Source organism: Scyliorhinus torazame, chromosome 1 (genome assembly GCF_047496885.1).
Source record: "Scyliorhinus torazame isolate Kashiwa2021f chromosome 1, sScyTor2.1, whole genome shotgun sequence".
Classification (NCBI taxonomy): domain Eukaryota; kingdom Metazoa; phylum Chordata; class Chondrichthyes; order Carcharhiniformes; family Scyliorhinidae; genus Scyliorhinus; species Scyliorhinus torazame.
In genome coordinates, this window is record NC_092707.1 from 333,305,796 (window position 1) to 333,321,073 (window position 15,278).

Consider the following 15,278-nt stretch of genomic DNA (forward strand, 5'->3'; position numbering starts at 1 on the left):
GCCTAGGTATGGGGATCTTTTGGTGGGTCGGGTGCAGACTCGGTAGGCCGAATGGTCTCCTTTTGCACTGTAAGCATTCTATGATCCTACTCAAATGCCGAATCAATATCAAATATTATCCATTGTTTCCCTGTAGCACAGCTACAGTAACAAATGTGTGACAACAGATTAGGAACTGAAGCAGAAACTAATACCATACTTCATCCTTCTAATATAAAAGAATGATGATAAAGTAATAAGCTGAATTGATACACGGAACAAAACCAAACAAGTGCTCAATCTCCATCAAACTGCTTTCTGCATCAGGGACGACACTGCTTCAGTGCGAATAAGTTTGTGACAAATAGGGGCTGGTTTAGCACAGGGCTAAAGAGCTGGCTTTTAAAGCAGACCAAGGCAGGCCAGCAGCACGGTTCAATTCCCCGACCAGCCTCCCCGAACAGGTGCCGGAATGTGGCGACTAGGGACTTTTCACAGTAACTTAATTTGAAGCCTACTTGTGACAATAAGCGATTTTCAATTCATTTTCATTTCATTTTTTTCAAATAGTGGTCTGGATTCTCCATCCGTGGGATCCTCCGCTTCACCAGCAGCGCACTCACGCCCACGGATATCCCCAAGGCATGTAGGTGCCCACAATGGGAAACCCCACTGGCTGGCTGCCAGGACGGAGGATCCTGCTGCCGGTGGGGGTGCGCCACACCAGAAAACAGGTGCGGCGGGTCGGAGAATCCCACCCATTGTCTTTTGATATTTTATTCTGTTAAACCATCGTAAAAAGGCCTCTGCTGCATGAAGCTAGTTCTGTAACACAATGAACTCTCATATTCTCACCTTCATAACCTTTACATGACAGTGGTTCATGGATTTAAGTCACAACTAACAGTTAACTATGGTACTGAATTGGAACTGCTAGCTTTCCTCAAAGGCATAGAACATCAATGGAAAGCTCACGATTCAGCTTTATAAATAACTTTGGAATTCTCCTCCAAAATTTAAATACAGGCAGTACTTGAAGCTGAATTTGGTCTGCTGGTAGATGTGAGGAAAATTACCTAATGAACTAATCTGAGACGTGGCTTCGGGTTGTTTAGATCAAGTGCACCTGCAAAGTCAAAAAGATTTTCTCAAAAAAAAAAGCCCTGAAAGGTATTGAGTGTGTTTGATCTTCACACACAAAAATAGCTTCAAATGAGCAGTCCTGCCTTGGCATGGAAATCAGAAACAAAAGAAAGCGCCCTACAGGTGTGGGGCTGCCTGCAGGCATAATGTGTTGCTTTGTCTCATCATTTCCAATCAAGTTCTTGCATATTTCACTGACAGAAACAAGTATCAAAAGAGAGGATTTCGGGTGTGAGGGTTGGGGAAATCAGCTGCACGGTTTGTGAGCTTTTGCTGGCCTACGAGAAACTTTTGCAGGCTTCCCACAGAGATTTTGGCTGATTGCAATTAAAGCACTGTTGCATCTCTTCAAGCACAAGATGATCAGCAGCTTTTAATCTAATATTGAAGTTATAGTACTTGGGGAATGAATTAATGTGACTGAAAGTTGATAAATCCACTAGACCTGACAGCTTTCATCCTAGGATTTACGAGGTAGCTTTATACATAGTGGATGCATTCATTTTGATCTTCCAGAATTCCATAGATTTAAATTAGTCCCTCTATGTTGTAAGGTAGTAAAAATAACACTGATAATCAAGGGTCCAATTTTGCCATCCTGACAAGAGACAAACTTGGGGTGGGGGTGGCTCCTGGAAATCCAAAATTCCTTCCTCATTCCCTCCATTTTCACTTGCACAGGAAATGTGGCGGGTTGTGTTTTGTGTGCATGCAAAGTGATGCGGTGCTGCCATATTGCGGCCCCCCTCTATTTTGTATTTGATTGATATTCAGTGAAGCAGATGGGCTACTGAAGCCTGTGTGGACCACATCAGGTCAATGGGGTAATGAATCATGGAGGAAGCGGACTCTGGAATCAGGAACCTTTTGACAGATAAGTTTAAAAGCTGTTGCCAACTTGACATGCCCTAAATTATCATGCAGCATCTAATTAAGTATGTTTTAAATGCTATGATTGATGACATGGCCATGTTCTTAAAATATAACGGCCATTAAATTAACTAACGTTGTGAAGATATTCAAATGTATTAAAAGTACTTTTTGTTCAAACAGTAAACAGCTCTTCTGTATTCAACCGTATTTGACATTCAAATCTTAATGTGTCAATTGGACCCTGGGCTTTGATCTTTACATTCATTGACGGATTAGCCATATAATGCGCCTTTGAACTGATGGAACAGATGATCGAGTTCTTCGATTGATAGCTCAGCTACCTGTTCAGCCTTTGAAGCAGATAACTAGCCATTATTCCATGAACGCGGAGAAAGCTTTTGATCGGGTGGAGTGGCGGTACTTGTTCGAAGTTTTGGGAAGGTTTGGGCCGAGATTTGTGGCATGGGTGCAGTTGCTGTATGTGGTGCCAAGAGCGAGAGTGAGGATGAATGATATGAGCTCACAAAGCTTTGACTTACACAGGGGTACGAGGCAGGGGTGCCCGCTGTCGCTGCTGCTGTTTGTGCTGGCCATAGAGCCAATGGCAATGGCTCTTAGGGGGTCGGCAGAGTGGCAGGGGATAATGAGGGACAGAGGGAGCATTGCGTGTCGCTCTTTGCCGATGACCTCTTGTTTCGGATCCGTTGGAGAGTATGGGAAGGATTATGGGCCTGTTGGGGAGGTTTGGAGGGTTCTCGGGATAGAAGCTGAATGTAGGGAAAAGCAAGGTATTCCCGGTGAATGAGCTGGCACAGCGGGCTAACTTATGGGGGATGCCATTTATGGTAGCGAGGGACAGGTTTAGGTACTTGCGGATTCAGGTAGCAAGGGAATGGACGGGGCTCCATAAGTGGAACTTAACAAAGCTGATGGAGGAGGCCAGGGATGATCTTAAGAGGTTGGATACACTGCACTTAACATTGGCAGGGAGGGTCCAAGTAGTGAAAATGAATATTCTGCCGATGTTCTGGTTTATCTTTCAGGCTCTCCCGATCTTTATATCAAAGGCCTTTTTTCGGAAACACAATCATCTCTGACTTTGTATGGGCGGGGAAGGTGCCGAGGTTGGGGAAGACCCTGCTACAGAGGCAGAGGCAGCAGGGGGGGGTTGGCATTGCCAAACTTGCTTCATTATTATTGGGCGGTGAATGTGGACAAGGTGTGGCGGTGGAGGGAAGGAGAAGGGGTAGAGTGGGTTAGGGTGGAGGAGGAATCTTGTAAGGGGTCTAGGTTGAGGGCTATGGTGACGGCAACATTGCCAATGGTTCTGAGTAGGTATTCAGGGAGCCCAGTGGTGCAGTCCACGGTGAAGATATGGAATCAGCTGAGGAGGCATTTTAAGGTGGAAGGGATGTCGGTGCTAACGTCGCTGTGCGAGAATCATGGGTTTGAGATAGGGGGGATGGATAGTGTACACAGGAGGTGGAGGGAAGTGGGGCTGGTCAAGGTGATGGATTTGTATTTGGAGGAAGGGATCGCCAATCTGGAGGAGCTAAGGGAGAGGGTAGAGCTGCCGAGGGGTAGTGAGTTTAGGTATCCACAAATTAGGGACTTTGCACGAAAGGTCTAGAAGGGTACATTTAGAGATGCGTACGCCTCTTCAGAGCTCATAAAACAGTCACTCAAACTGTACTGTTGACAGCTATATAAACAACCCAATTCAGCTGAATGCATTAGTGGGTCTTGGAGCTCAGCCAAACATTCATAATGAGATCTGCACAAAAGGGTCAAGAACAGAGCTTGATACATTAAAGCTTTTGAAGTAGTGTAACGGCTGGTTATCGTTTTTTTAAAACGCATTTTATTAAAACTTGTATCAAAGTAGGTGACAGCAAATAAACACCCTGGGAATCATTCCTCCCAACAATCAACTATGCAGTTTGTACAGATTTTTCTCCTTTTTCACCCCATCACCCCCCCCCCCCCCCCCCAAAATCCCCCTGCGACAAACAGCTCCTCAACCACGGTCACAAACATTCCCCAGCTTTTCTCAAACTCCCCTGCTGAGCCCCTTAACTTGGCGTTTTCGCAGTGTAGGTTGCTGGGGGCCCACTTCCAGAGGCCCGCCAGCGATCCTCCGCTTCCAAGCGCCCGGGTTTCCGACGGCGTGGTTCTAACCACCTATCGCCGCTCAGGAACCTCGCATGGCGGCTGCGGACTCAGTGGGGGGGGCGAGGGGATCGGACACCAGGGGGCCCCTTACAGGTTGCAGGGGGACAGATCGGGCCGGTCAGATCTTCAGGCGTGCGGCCGATCAGGGGGGGGTCTACATCTTGCAGCTGCCTCTGCGGTCTGAGACCGCCATGGCGCTTGGCGCTGCCGCTGGAGGCCGGAACTGTGCGCATGCGCAGACTCGAAACCAGAAATGCAGGGGCCCGTATCAATAGCTAAAGCTGTGTGAATTACTCTGGGTCCCTGCTAGCCCCCTGCAAGACATTGAATTGGCTCAAACTTTCTTCCGGAATCTTTGGAGTGAAACTCCAGCGTTTTGACGCCAGCACGGGGACATAGCCCCATTTTGGGAGAATCCAGCCCAAGGTCATTTGAAGAAGATATTGAATGGCTCTTTGTTCATTAATAGTTTTATGACCATTTCGAAGACGTATATGGCTCATTAGTTCTGGCATAGTTGATGATGGGTTAATGGCCATGGGAGGTTTGGAGAAGGTATGGTGGTGGCGAAGTGGTGGAGAGTGAAGCCGAGGAAAACTTGGCTTTGGGAAAGGAGGGAGAATGGAAATGGGGAACAACAGGCCAAGTCGCCCGACATCAGTCATAGGCCAAATGCTAAGAATTTATTATGAGGGATGTAGCAACAAGGAAATTATAATCTGACTGGTCAGAGATAAAATGAAATAATGAAAGGGAAATAGTGTTTGCCAGGGCTGTTAGAATTTTTTCAAGATTGTAACTACCAGGCTAGACAGAAGGAAACCAGTGGACATATTTGGATTTTCAAAAAGCATTTGGTAAGAGAGGAGATACTGACTTAGCTTTGCTAGTTACAACAATCAGATGGGGGTGCGAGTTGGTGCCTAGTAGAGGAGATGAATCCTGCAGCCATCAATGATTTCAAGAGATTCATCCTGGCATGGCCAGGGGGAAGAAGAATCACATTGGAACCGGCTTGACCGCAGGTGGATTGAAAGAACTCAGAAAGCGGCTGGAGACAATCACTTGCAGTTACTACATGACAAAACGGAAACCCATTGGAAGCTGGGAGCAACGGAAGACTGTTTGCTAAAAGGACTGTAATTCCATGGGGAATGTGATGGGTGAGAAGTATAAACGGGTAGAATATGGGGGATCAGCCAGGAGTCCATTGCCATAGTCGAAACAAGAACTAGCAGGGGAATGAATGACAGCTTCAGCTGCCTGACCAGTGATGCCCACATCCCACAAATAAATAAAAAGGATAAGCTGAGGAAGGCACAAAATAGGGAAGGTCACGGAGATAGAAATAGGCAGTTTTAGCAATGGCCCAAATGTGTGTTTGGAAACTCATCTCGTGGTCAAATGTGACGCCAAGGCTGCATACAAGGTAGCACGATAGCACAGCGGTTAGCACAGTTGCTTCACAGCTCCAGGGTCCCAGGTTCGATTCCCATCTTGGGTCACTGTCTGTGTGGAGTCTGCACGTTCTCCCCGTGTGTGCGTGGGTTTCCTCCGGGTGCTCCGGTTTCCTCCCACAGTCCAAAGATGTGCAGGTTAGGTGGATTGGCCATGCTAAATTGTCCTTCATGTCCAAAAAGGTTAGATGGGGTTACTGGGATACGGGGATAGGTTGGAGATGTGGGCCTAGATAGGGTGATCTTTCCATGGGCAGAATGGTTTCTTTCTGCACTGTAAATTCTACGATCTATACAGTCTGGTTTAGTCTCGAGGTTTGTCACAGAGAGAGATGGAGTGGGTGTTGGGAACAACAGTTTCAGTCCTTCCAATATTTAATTGGGGGACATTTCTGCTCCTCCAATACTGCATAATTAATGTTAATTTATTAGTCGTGGAGAAGTCGAGAGAGATGGTGATGAGATGGAGTTAGATGGCGTGTTTCTGAAAATAAATGCTGTGCTTTTGGATGATGTCGCTGGACAGCTGAGAAATAGGAGGGGGCTGAGATAGATAGTTGGGGGAATAATAGTGATAATGATGTGGGAGCAGGAAGAGTGGCCATCTCAATACAATTATATAGCTAAGAGTAGAGCCAGACGAGAGCAGTCCCACCCAACTGAACAACAGTGGAGAGGCGCTGGAGGAGGGTGATGTGGTCAACTATGTAAATGGTTGCACGCTGGTCAAGGAGGATGAGGGGAGCAGCATGAAGTAGTGGCCGCATCTTGGGTGGCTTCTACCCAGGCTCCCGTACTTGGCTTATCCGGCCCATCGCAATCATTTTTTAAAAAACATAAGTGAAATTGACCAGAAAGTGTGCAATGTCAAAATTTACATTGAAGAGGGGCAGAGGGGTGAAATTACAAACATCGAGCCCGAGCAACGAGGCATCAATGCTAATGCAGGAGGCGGGCATGTCCATCACCCTCGACATAATGGCAGGGGTGGTAGCCAGAGAATTAATGAACTTTGGTGCACAAATGGATAAGCGCTTCAGGAATTGAAGGTTTATTTAAAGCCATGGTGGAGGAAACTTTAAACCTAATAAGGGAGCAACAGAGCAAAATAATTAATGTGGCAGGTGCGCATGCGGAGAAACTGAAAAATGTGGAGGAGGCCTTATCCCAGCATGAAGGCAGACCCTGTCCTTGGATGGCGATCGTCAGAGACAGGAACAAGGGCTTAAAGCGAAGCTGGATGATTTCAAAAATAGCTCCAGGCACATGATTCCTGAGGCTGGTGGGTCTACCCGAGGTAGTCAAGGGCGCAAAGCTGACCGAATACTTTGCTGCAAAGTTTTCCCAATAGGTGAGTGGCAATGAGGCATTTGCTGCGCTGGAGTTCAACAGGACACACTGGGCCTTATGAGCAACCTCGAGCGGTGATCATTCAGTTTCATAGTTTTCAGAGAAAGGAGCAGGTCCTGAAATGGGCCAAGAAAGTCCGGAACATCAACTGGGACGGCCGGCAACATGGTAAGGATTTACTACGACATTAGTGCAGATCTGGCGAAACAACGGGCGGCCTTTAATAAGGTGAAGACAGTCTTGTTTAATCGAAGAGTGTGATTTGGGGTTGTGTACCCAGCGATATTAAGGGTCACATTTGATTCTTATGATTTCTGTTTTGAAACACCCAAGCAGGCGGAGGACTTTATCAAAGATCCTGGTCTGGACACGGCTTGAAGGATGCAGGCGGGCAGTTGGTCATTTGGGATGTTGATATTTTACTGTTTTTATTGTTCACGCTCATGTTATTAAGGTATGCTCTGGTTCGGAGGTGGCCAGGATGTCGGGTATATATCAGCAGATGATTGGGGAGGGGACAGGCTCTGTTGAGAGTATGAAGGCAAAGTGGACGGAGGAGCTGGGTCTGCTCTTGGAGGAAGAGGTTTGGAGTGAGGCGCTGAGGAGAGTGAACTTGACTTTGTCCTGTGCAAGGCTAAGTCTCATTCAGCTGAAAGTGGTTTTCCGAGCACAACTTACAAAGGCTAGAATGAGTCGTTTTTTTGTGGGGGTGGAGGATAGATGCGATCGGTGTCTGGGAGGGCTCGGCACATCATGCGCACATGATCTTCTCGTGCTCAAAGCTCGCGGACTTCTGGAGGTCCTTTTTTGAGACTATGTCGACAATCCTGAACATTGGGTTGGAGCCTGCCCATTTGTGGCGAAATTTAGGGTTTTGGTTGTGCCGGAACTCCGGATGGGGGGCGTGGCAGAATCCTGGTCTTTGCCTCACTGGTGGCAAGGAGGCGGACCCTCATGTCCTGGAGGTCGATTACACGGCCAAGTGCCTCAGCATGGCTGGGTGACTTGATGGGAGTTTTAACACCTCGAGAAGGTTAACTTTACCGTGAGAGGGTCAGTAGAATGGTTTTACCGCAGTTGGCAGCCATTTATGTTGTACTTGAAAGAGCTGGTCACTGTCAGCTGTTATGGGGGATGGGGGGGAGCAGTACTTAGTAGCTAAATTTTACTGTTGTAAAGGAATTGGGAGGTGGGGGAGGGGACTTTTATTGTTTAATTGTTATTGTCTTTTTGTAGGTTTTGCATTAAAATTGTTTAACACTTTTAAGAAAAATATTTCCAAAAAAAAGGATGAGGAGGTGCAGTTTACCATTGTCACAGTCACATAATGGGCGGGATTCTCCGAGCCCCCAGTCGCGTGTTTCTCGGCAGTGTGCCATTCGCTGGCGGCGGGATTCTCTCTACCCACCGCTTGTCAATGGCATTTCCTATTGAAGCCACCCCACGCCATCGGGAAACCTGCGGGCAGGGGTGCCCTGCCAACAGGAAAAGGGAATAGCAATGCTCGGAGAATTCCAGCAAATATGTCTATAGGATATTGTTTACCACTTCCACCCTCCTCACAGCCCTCTTTCAGCCACTTAACTATTTGCAACCCTGGTCTCATATTTGTCCCAACCACATATCTAGGACTTCACTAAGATCACTTAATTCCACCTCCATCACATCAGCCTACTCCTCCCTACCCCAGCTAATCTGCTGGTGAAAACCTCATTCATGCTTCTAGTACTTCAAGACTTGACTATTAAATATAATGAAGGGAGGGCAGCACGGTGGCGCAGTGGGTTAGCCCTGCAGCCTCATGGCACTGAGGTCCCAGGTTCGATCCGGGCTCTGGGTCACTGTCCGTGTGGAGTTTGCACATTCTCCCCGTGTTTGCGTGGTTTCGCCCCCACAATCCAAAGATGTGCAGGCTAGGTGGATTGGCCTTGCTAAATCGCCCCTGAATTGGAAAAAATGAATTGAGTACTCTAAATTTATAAAAAGAAAACTATAATGATGGGGAGGCAGCACAGTGGCGCAGTGGTTAGCACTGCTGCCTCACGCCGCTGAGGTCCCAGGTTCAATCCCGGCTCTGGGTCACCATCCGTGTGGAGTTTGCACATTCTCCCCGTGTTTCACTTGGGTTTCGGCCCCACAACCCAAAGATGTGCAGGGTAGGTGGATTGAACACGCTAAATTGCCCCTTAATTTGAAATAATGAGTTGGGTACACTAATTTTTTTTTTTAAACTATAATGATGCGGCTATAATTCTGACAAAAGTTTAGGGTTGCTAGCATATCAGGATTACCCTGGAGCAAGGTCTTTTGGAATTAAAAATTAATCTCCTGGACAGTGCAGCAAGCCTCCCAGCAGAATGCTTTTTTCCCCCCCAGATCCTGCGAGAACCTTTCATTTACGAGTCATAACAATACTGATAATGGGGATAAAAAGACTGTTTGACTGGGCAAAGTGGTTGGAGATCACGTGATGAAACTCTTGGAGAATGTCCAATCAGAAGTGAGTCTTTATGGGCCCATATTGCATGGTCCAATTTTATAAGCATTCAGGAAAGGTTACAAACTGTAGACTTAAAAATATTTTTGTTACAGAATCCAGAATTTTTGAGCTATACAATCTGCCACCAATCTCTTTCAAATGACTTATCATTTCACTTACCATTGGGAACAAAACATATTCTCTGAGGAAATCCTGGGACTCATACTGTCCATAATCTCCAAAATCAGCTGCGAAGAAAGAGAACAGGTTGGCCATAATTATTCTCATTGAATTAAACCTTAAAACATAGCACAACCAAGTTATGGTGTACGTAGGCACAACTAATAAAACATTGTAAATATTAAAAAGGATTTGAAAGTGCAAGCCATTTTGTCATAGACAATGGTAAGCTTTGACCTAACTGTCCCTGGGCTCAGGAAAATTAACAATTTAAAAAGTCAGTAGGGATCACAATTCAGTTTCTCTCTAAACCGCATGTGTGTAGATGTCTTACTCATTTAAGAATAGTAAGAAGTCTTACAACACCAGGTTAAAGTCCAACAGGTTTGTTTCGATATCACTAGCTTTGCTCCAAAAGCTAGTGATATCGAAACAAACCCGTTGGACTTTAACCTGGTGTTGTAAGACTTCTTACTGTGCTCACCCCAGTCCAACGCCGGCATCTCCACATCACATTTAAGAATGACCAGTGTAAGGTGCTAAAGTGCAACCCTGGATTTTCAGCACTTGGACTCCAAACTGGCACCCTGGTGAGCATGTTTGGGGTTAGCTGTGCCAGACAGCATTCTGGTTAGAGCATTAGCATGTGTGAAGGGAGCGTCTGCCAGAAATATGCAGAGTAGGGTAATTGTGATGACAATCAGCATGTAAGGCTGATTTGGCGCCAGTACAATAAATTTGAAGTTAATGCTCTGGCTAACACACTATCTTAACCTCACACTGTCAGCAGCAGGAACGCATTCCAATCTGCACTAGTTAAAAAGATCTAGAACTGCTTTAATTTGAGTTGCTGATTGTGCTCTTGCAGAAGTGTCTGATGGTTTTCACAGTCAATTTTCTGTTTTCGGTTTGCAGGGAGTGGTGTGGGATATGCTACAGGACTTTATTCCGATGTCAAGAGTTCTGCATAAACTATTTGCTTCCAGACTTGGGTGCAGTGGTATGCTTTTATATTGTTGAAGTAGTATGCATCTCCCTTGGGGCAGCATGACAGTGAAAATGAGTAAGGGCGACACAGAACCACGACAAGCTGCTGGACGGAGGAGGAGGAGAAGGGGAGACAGTGGCAAAGATTTCTCAGCAGGACGCCACAAGTCCAAGGTATTCAGGGAGCAATTGTCCTACCTGAACCCTTATTAGGAATAATGAGCTGTATTCTCCAATTCTGAGGTTATGTCCTCAAGCCGGCTTGGGAACTATGGTGTTTTATGACTGAAAATTCAGCGTAAAACGGCCACCGATCCTCCGTTTGCCTGGGGGCTAGCAGCAACGCAACATGGCGCCGGTTGTTCGCGGACCCGGCCTGCAAAATAGTACCGCCCCTTGGGTCGGCCCGCGCACCCTGGACCACACCCCAACAGTGACCCCAGCTCTGACAAAGTCCCCCCTGCCCGCGGATCAGGCCTCCCCCGATTGTGGCAGCGCTGGACTGAGTCCGCAGCCGCCACGCCAAATTCCTGAAAGATGATAGCACACGCGACCGCGCCGTCGGGAACTCGGCCGGTTGGGGGCGGAGTATCGGGAGGTGCCTGAGGCCGTCGGTACGGCATGCGGCGTACTCACAGAGTACGCCGCTACGGATGGGGCGGAGCATCGTGAAAGTGGCACCACCCCCGATTTGGTCAGAATCAGCCATTCTCCGGTGGATCGCCAAATGCGTTTTCGGCGTCGGCGACCGGAGAATCCCGCCCAGGGTATTAAATGGCTCTGCTTCACTAAAGGTGTCTACACTGAAACTTGTCACTTGCCGCAGCCACTGCCTCAGAGCAGGGTTAAAATGGCACTGTCAGTGGCTGTGAAGGTAACGATGGCCATGAACCTTTGAGTCCGGCTCCTTCCAGGTTATAGCTGATGACACTTTTTTTTAAATAATTTATTTAATGGGATGTGGGTTGTCACTGGCTAGGCCAGCATTTATTGCTGTTCCCCAAGTGCCTTTGAGAATGTGGTGGTGAGCTGTCCTCTTGAACCGCAGCAACTCGGGTTTCATAAGAGAGGTCAAGGGGACTCTATATTCTAAGACAGCTGAATATATTTCATTTGTTATTGCCAGAATGCAGCAAGGGGAGTGAGCACATGGTTTTCTGCAGGTTGAAAGCTTCTGCAAAGGATGGCTACTGGACTATATTTTGACCATGTGGCTCGAGATAGGGGTGTACACATATGGGCAGCATGCATGGAATGAAAGCCATGCTGCCAGATAAAATTTAATAAAGCAGACCAATAGTTATGAACTACCAGCTTTTAAACTAATGCTTCTGTTGGATGGACTGTTTGTGTCTTAAGATCCACAGTGGTTTCCTGTATGCTGCACTACTATTCTTTGTCACCAGCTGAGGAGGAAAAGGAGGAAATGGAGAACAAGGAATGGAGGAAGAAGGAAGCAGAGGAAGACGGTGGCGAGGATGCAAGCATCCAAAACACCTCTTTCTGGCTGGACTGGGCTATCTATGATTGACTTAGAGTGAAATGCCAGTAAACACTACCGCAGCTCTGCGTTCCCAGTCTCACACCCTCCTTTCTCTCTATCACTGCATCCAACGAGCCATAAAACAAAGGTAAACCCATCACAAAATAAACAGTCCAAACCAAACATATAAATCACACCATGATGTTTTTATGCAATATGGCAATTGATCGCCCACGTGCATCCCCATAATGCCCGTCTTCGCGGTGTCTTTTTCTGCTCTAGTGCAGTGACTGCAGCATGGCTGGTGCAAGGATGTGGACTTTCAGTGGCGGAGACTGCAGATGAGGTCTTGGAGGATGACCAGAGCAGCTCTGGACCCAGAAAACTTGTCTTCAGACTGCACCATTGCAGCAGCAGAGTGGGCTAGCTGATAGACAATAGAAACAGTATTGGTAGTGCGACAGTGATGGGAGGATGAGGACACCAAGTTTGCACCCACCCCACCCCCAACCCCGGTTGCAGCCTCAGTTTACCGATCCGTTGGGGACTGGATTGATGATCTGCTGTTGCATCAATGGTATCAGCTGCTGTAATGCAGCAGAAAATGACTTATTTTAGACAAGCTGAGCTTCCATAGCAGAAGCCTAACTTTACATGACTGCCATCTGAGCTTTCACAGCAACACCCAGATTTTGATGGTTTATGGCAGCGTTGCACTGAAAGCTGAGGCATTGGACCGCAGCTAGTCTGCAAGTGGTCTAATGGGGTTGGTCACCACGTTTCACACTGGAAAGGATGAACCAGAAGCTCTGTGCAAAGCCCTGCACCAAATTGCTTCTAGACTCTACTATGTACCTTGACACTGACCATCGGGTTTTGGGCATAGGCTGGACCGAGTATTACCTTGTGTATACGCAACAAACTTCTTCTGTGACCAGTCCTATCAAACACCGCACCTGCGTCCCCTGCAGCAACATTTGCATGTGACCTTGCCCTCCAACAAACTGGCACTCATGCAACCCTTGTTCCCTGCCCTACCTGAAGGCCATTCATACCAGTGTCGCACCATGTGAAGGTCCTGGCCCTACGTCATCCTCGAAAGCATGGGCAATATTAATGTCTGAGTGATGGCTGAAAGTGTAAGGAATGATAGTGCTTCTTCGCCATTCCCTTCTTCCACCATTGCCTGGCTAGGTTGCAGTCAAATATGTCCGCGTGGCTGAGAGCTCAGACATCTGTTTGAATAAGAAAACACCTGCTTTCCATGGAAACATTGTTTGATTGACAGCTCAGGATCTCTGACCTCTGCCAATTTCACAATGGTTAGTGATGCAAGTCATGTGGATTCAAGTGCCTGTGGCTTTTGATTTTTGAAACTTCAAAGGGCCTGGATGATTGACACTTCTATTAGCTTTCAGCCCCAACCTTTACTTAACTGAGAAATTTATCAATGGAGTACATTTTATCAAAGCTGTTTTTTTACACATTCCATTTCACATTGTGGTGTTCATTACTTCTAAAACGTGTACAGTGGTCAATTGGTATGTTTATACATCCCACATTACACTGTGATGTTCAATGCTTCCGGTACAGTGAGTCAATGTGCATGCAAGTGCCAAAGGTCAACCTAGGTATGAGGGGACATGGAGGTGGATGGAAGGGCAGAGCCTGCTATAGGCGGCATGAGATAACATGCATGGAGAGTGTTTGCTGGTTGCAGGGGGTGTGAGGGGTAAGGGCTAGAGGGGCTTTGTGTTACTTTTTCCACTGGGCTAAAGCTCCAAGATGCTGAGGCAGGGCTTTTAAACAGCCCACCCTTGCACCTAACAGCCACTGTGGCTGCTTCTGCACTTCCTTCTGGGCCTGGCTGCAGCCTGCACCCAGTCTCTTGCAATGAAGATCTTGCCTTGGCGGTCACTTTCTTCTAAGGTGAGTGGGCCAAGCTGCGAATTTACCCCGACTTCCCTATCCGCGTCAAGGATGAAAATCCTGGCCTCTATGACTGGGAAATTTCTGAGCAGGAAAATGGGGAGGAAAGTCTCTTGATGAATTTCCCCAACTTTCATCATAATATTATAAATAACAAAAAGTTGTATGTTTTCAATGAACAGCAAAGTGTATAAAAATGAATCAATAAAACACACCTTATACTAATGTACAAAGAAACCAGTAAATGCTAGAAATTCTGAAACTGAAAAAAATTGGAAAGTCTATAGGAAGCTAAATAATACTTGTAAAGTGAAAAAGCAGGTTCATGTTCTGCATTTCATTGTGTTTTATTGATTCATTTTTATACATCTTGCAGTTCATTGAAAACATACAACTTTGTGTTATTTATGATATTATGATGAAAGTTGGGGCAATTCATCAAGAGACTTTCCTCCCCTTATTCTGCATTTGTCACTTTATCAGGGCCCAATTGTAGAAGTTCAATTTTAGCATGGGTTATTGATACTGCAAACTAACGCTGCCCAATATGCCAGGCACGAGGTAACACATGGTTAACTGGAAATGCAAATATGACAAATTGCATTTTTGCCTAACAAATGAAAAATGAGTAATACACATGGTCATGAGGCATATGATATCCATAATTGTATTTGCACAGCCTGTGCACTGTGTTTTTGTGTATTTGTCAACGAGTGGCAAGATGAGCATTGTGCGAGCCATATTTCCTGTTTATTGGTGGTCTGCTAAAATGCTGTGCAAGACAATTGAAAACACACCATGGAAATACCTGCAACACCGATTAGAATGGGGCGCAGTCACCGGGATCAGCTCAGCCAATTGGAATAATCATGCTAGGCAGCAGTGGAAAGCAAATCCTGCTGATAATGAGCAAAAATCAAGGCAAAGGATTTCAGCACATGCAACTGCATTCTATATGAAGGAACACGAAGCTGGTGTGGTTCATGCAAGTCAACATGCTTAGCACTCGCTCTGATTAAGTCAAAGTACTGCTCACAACTGCTGGACAAAAACGTAGAAGCTTGATTAAGATGTACTGTGCCTCATAAATTCATGTTAGAATTCCAAACTTTGGTGCAAAAGACTGCAACGGTTTGCACTGAATGTTGGTAGATGTTTGTAAAGTAATTATATGCCCGAAGTACATTTACCCACCTTAAGTTGTCTTCTATTAAGATTTGTGCTTTCTACCAAGGTTAATGCACAT

General features: G+C 46.4%; 1 protein-coding gene across 4 annotated transcripts in view; it reads right to left on the reverse strand.

The window, feature by feature from the left end:
* LOC140425095 (tyrosine-protein phosphatase non-receptor type 14-like) overlaps positions 1-15,278 on the reverse strand; it is a 391,006-nt gene that overhangs the window by 102,333 nt on the left and 273,395 nt on the right. For all 4 annotated transcript variants that reach the window (XM_072508993.1, XM_072508997.1, XM_072509005.1 and 1 more), the window contains one exon: positions 9,634-9,701. In XM_072508993.1, the coding sequence (XP_072365094.1) occupies positions 9,634-9,701 (68 nt within the window). The remainder of the gene's footprint in view (positions 1-9,633; positions 9,702-15,278) is intronic.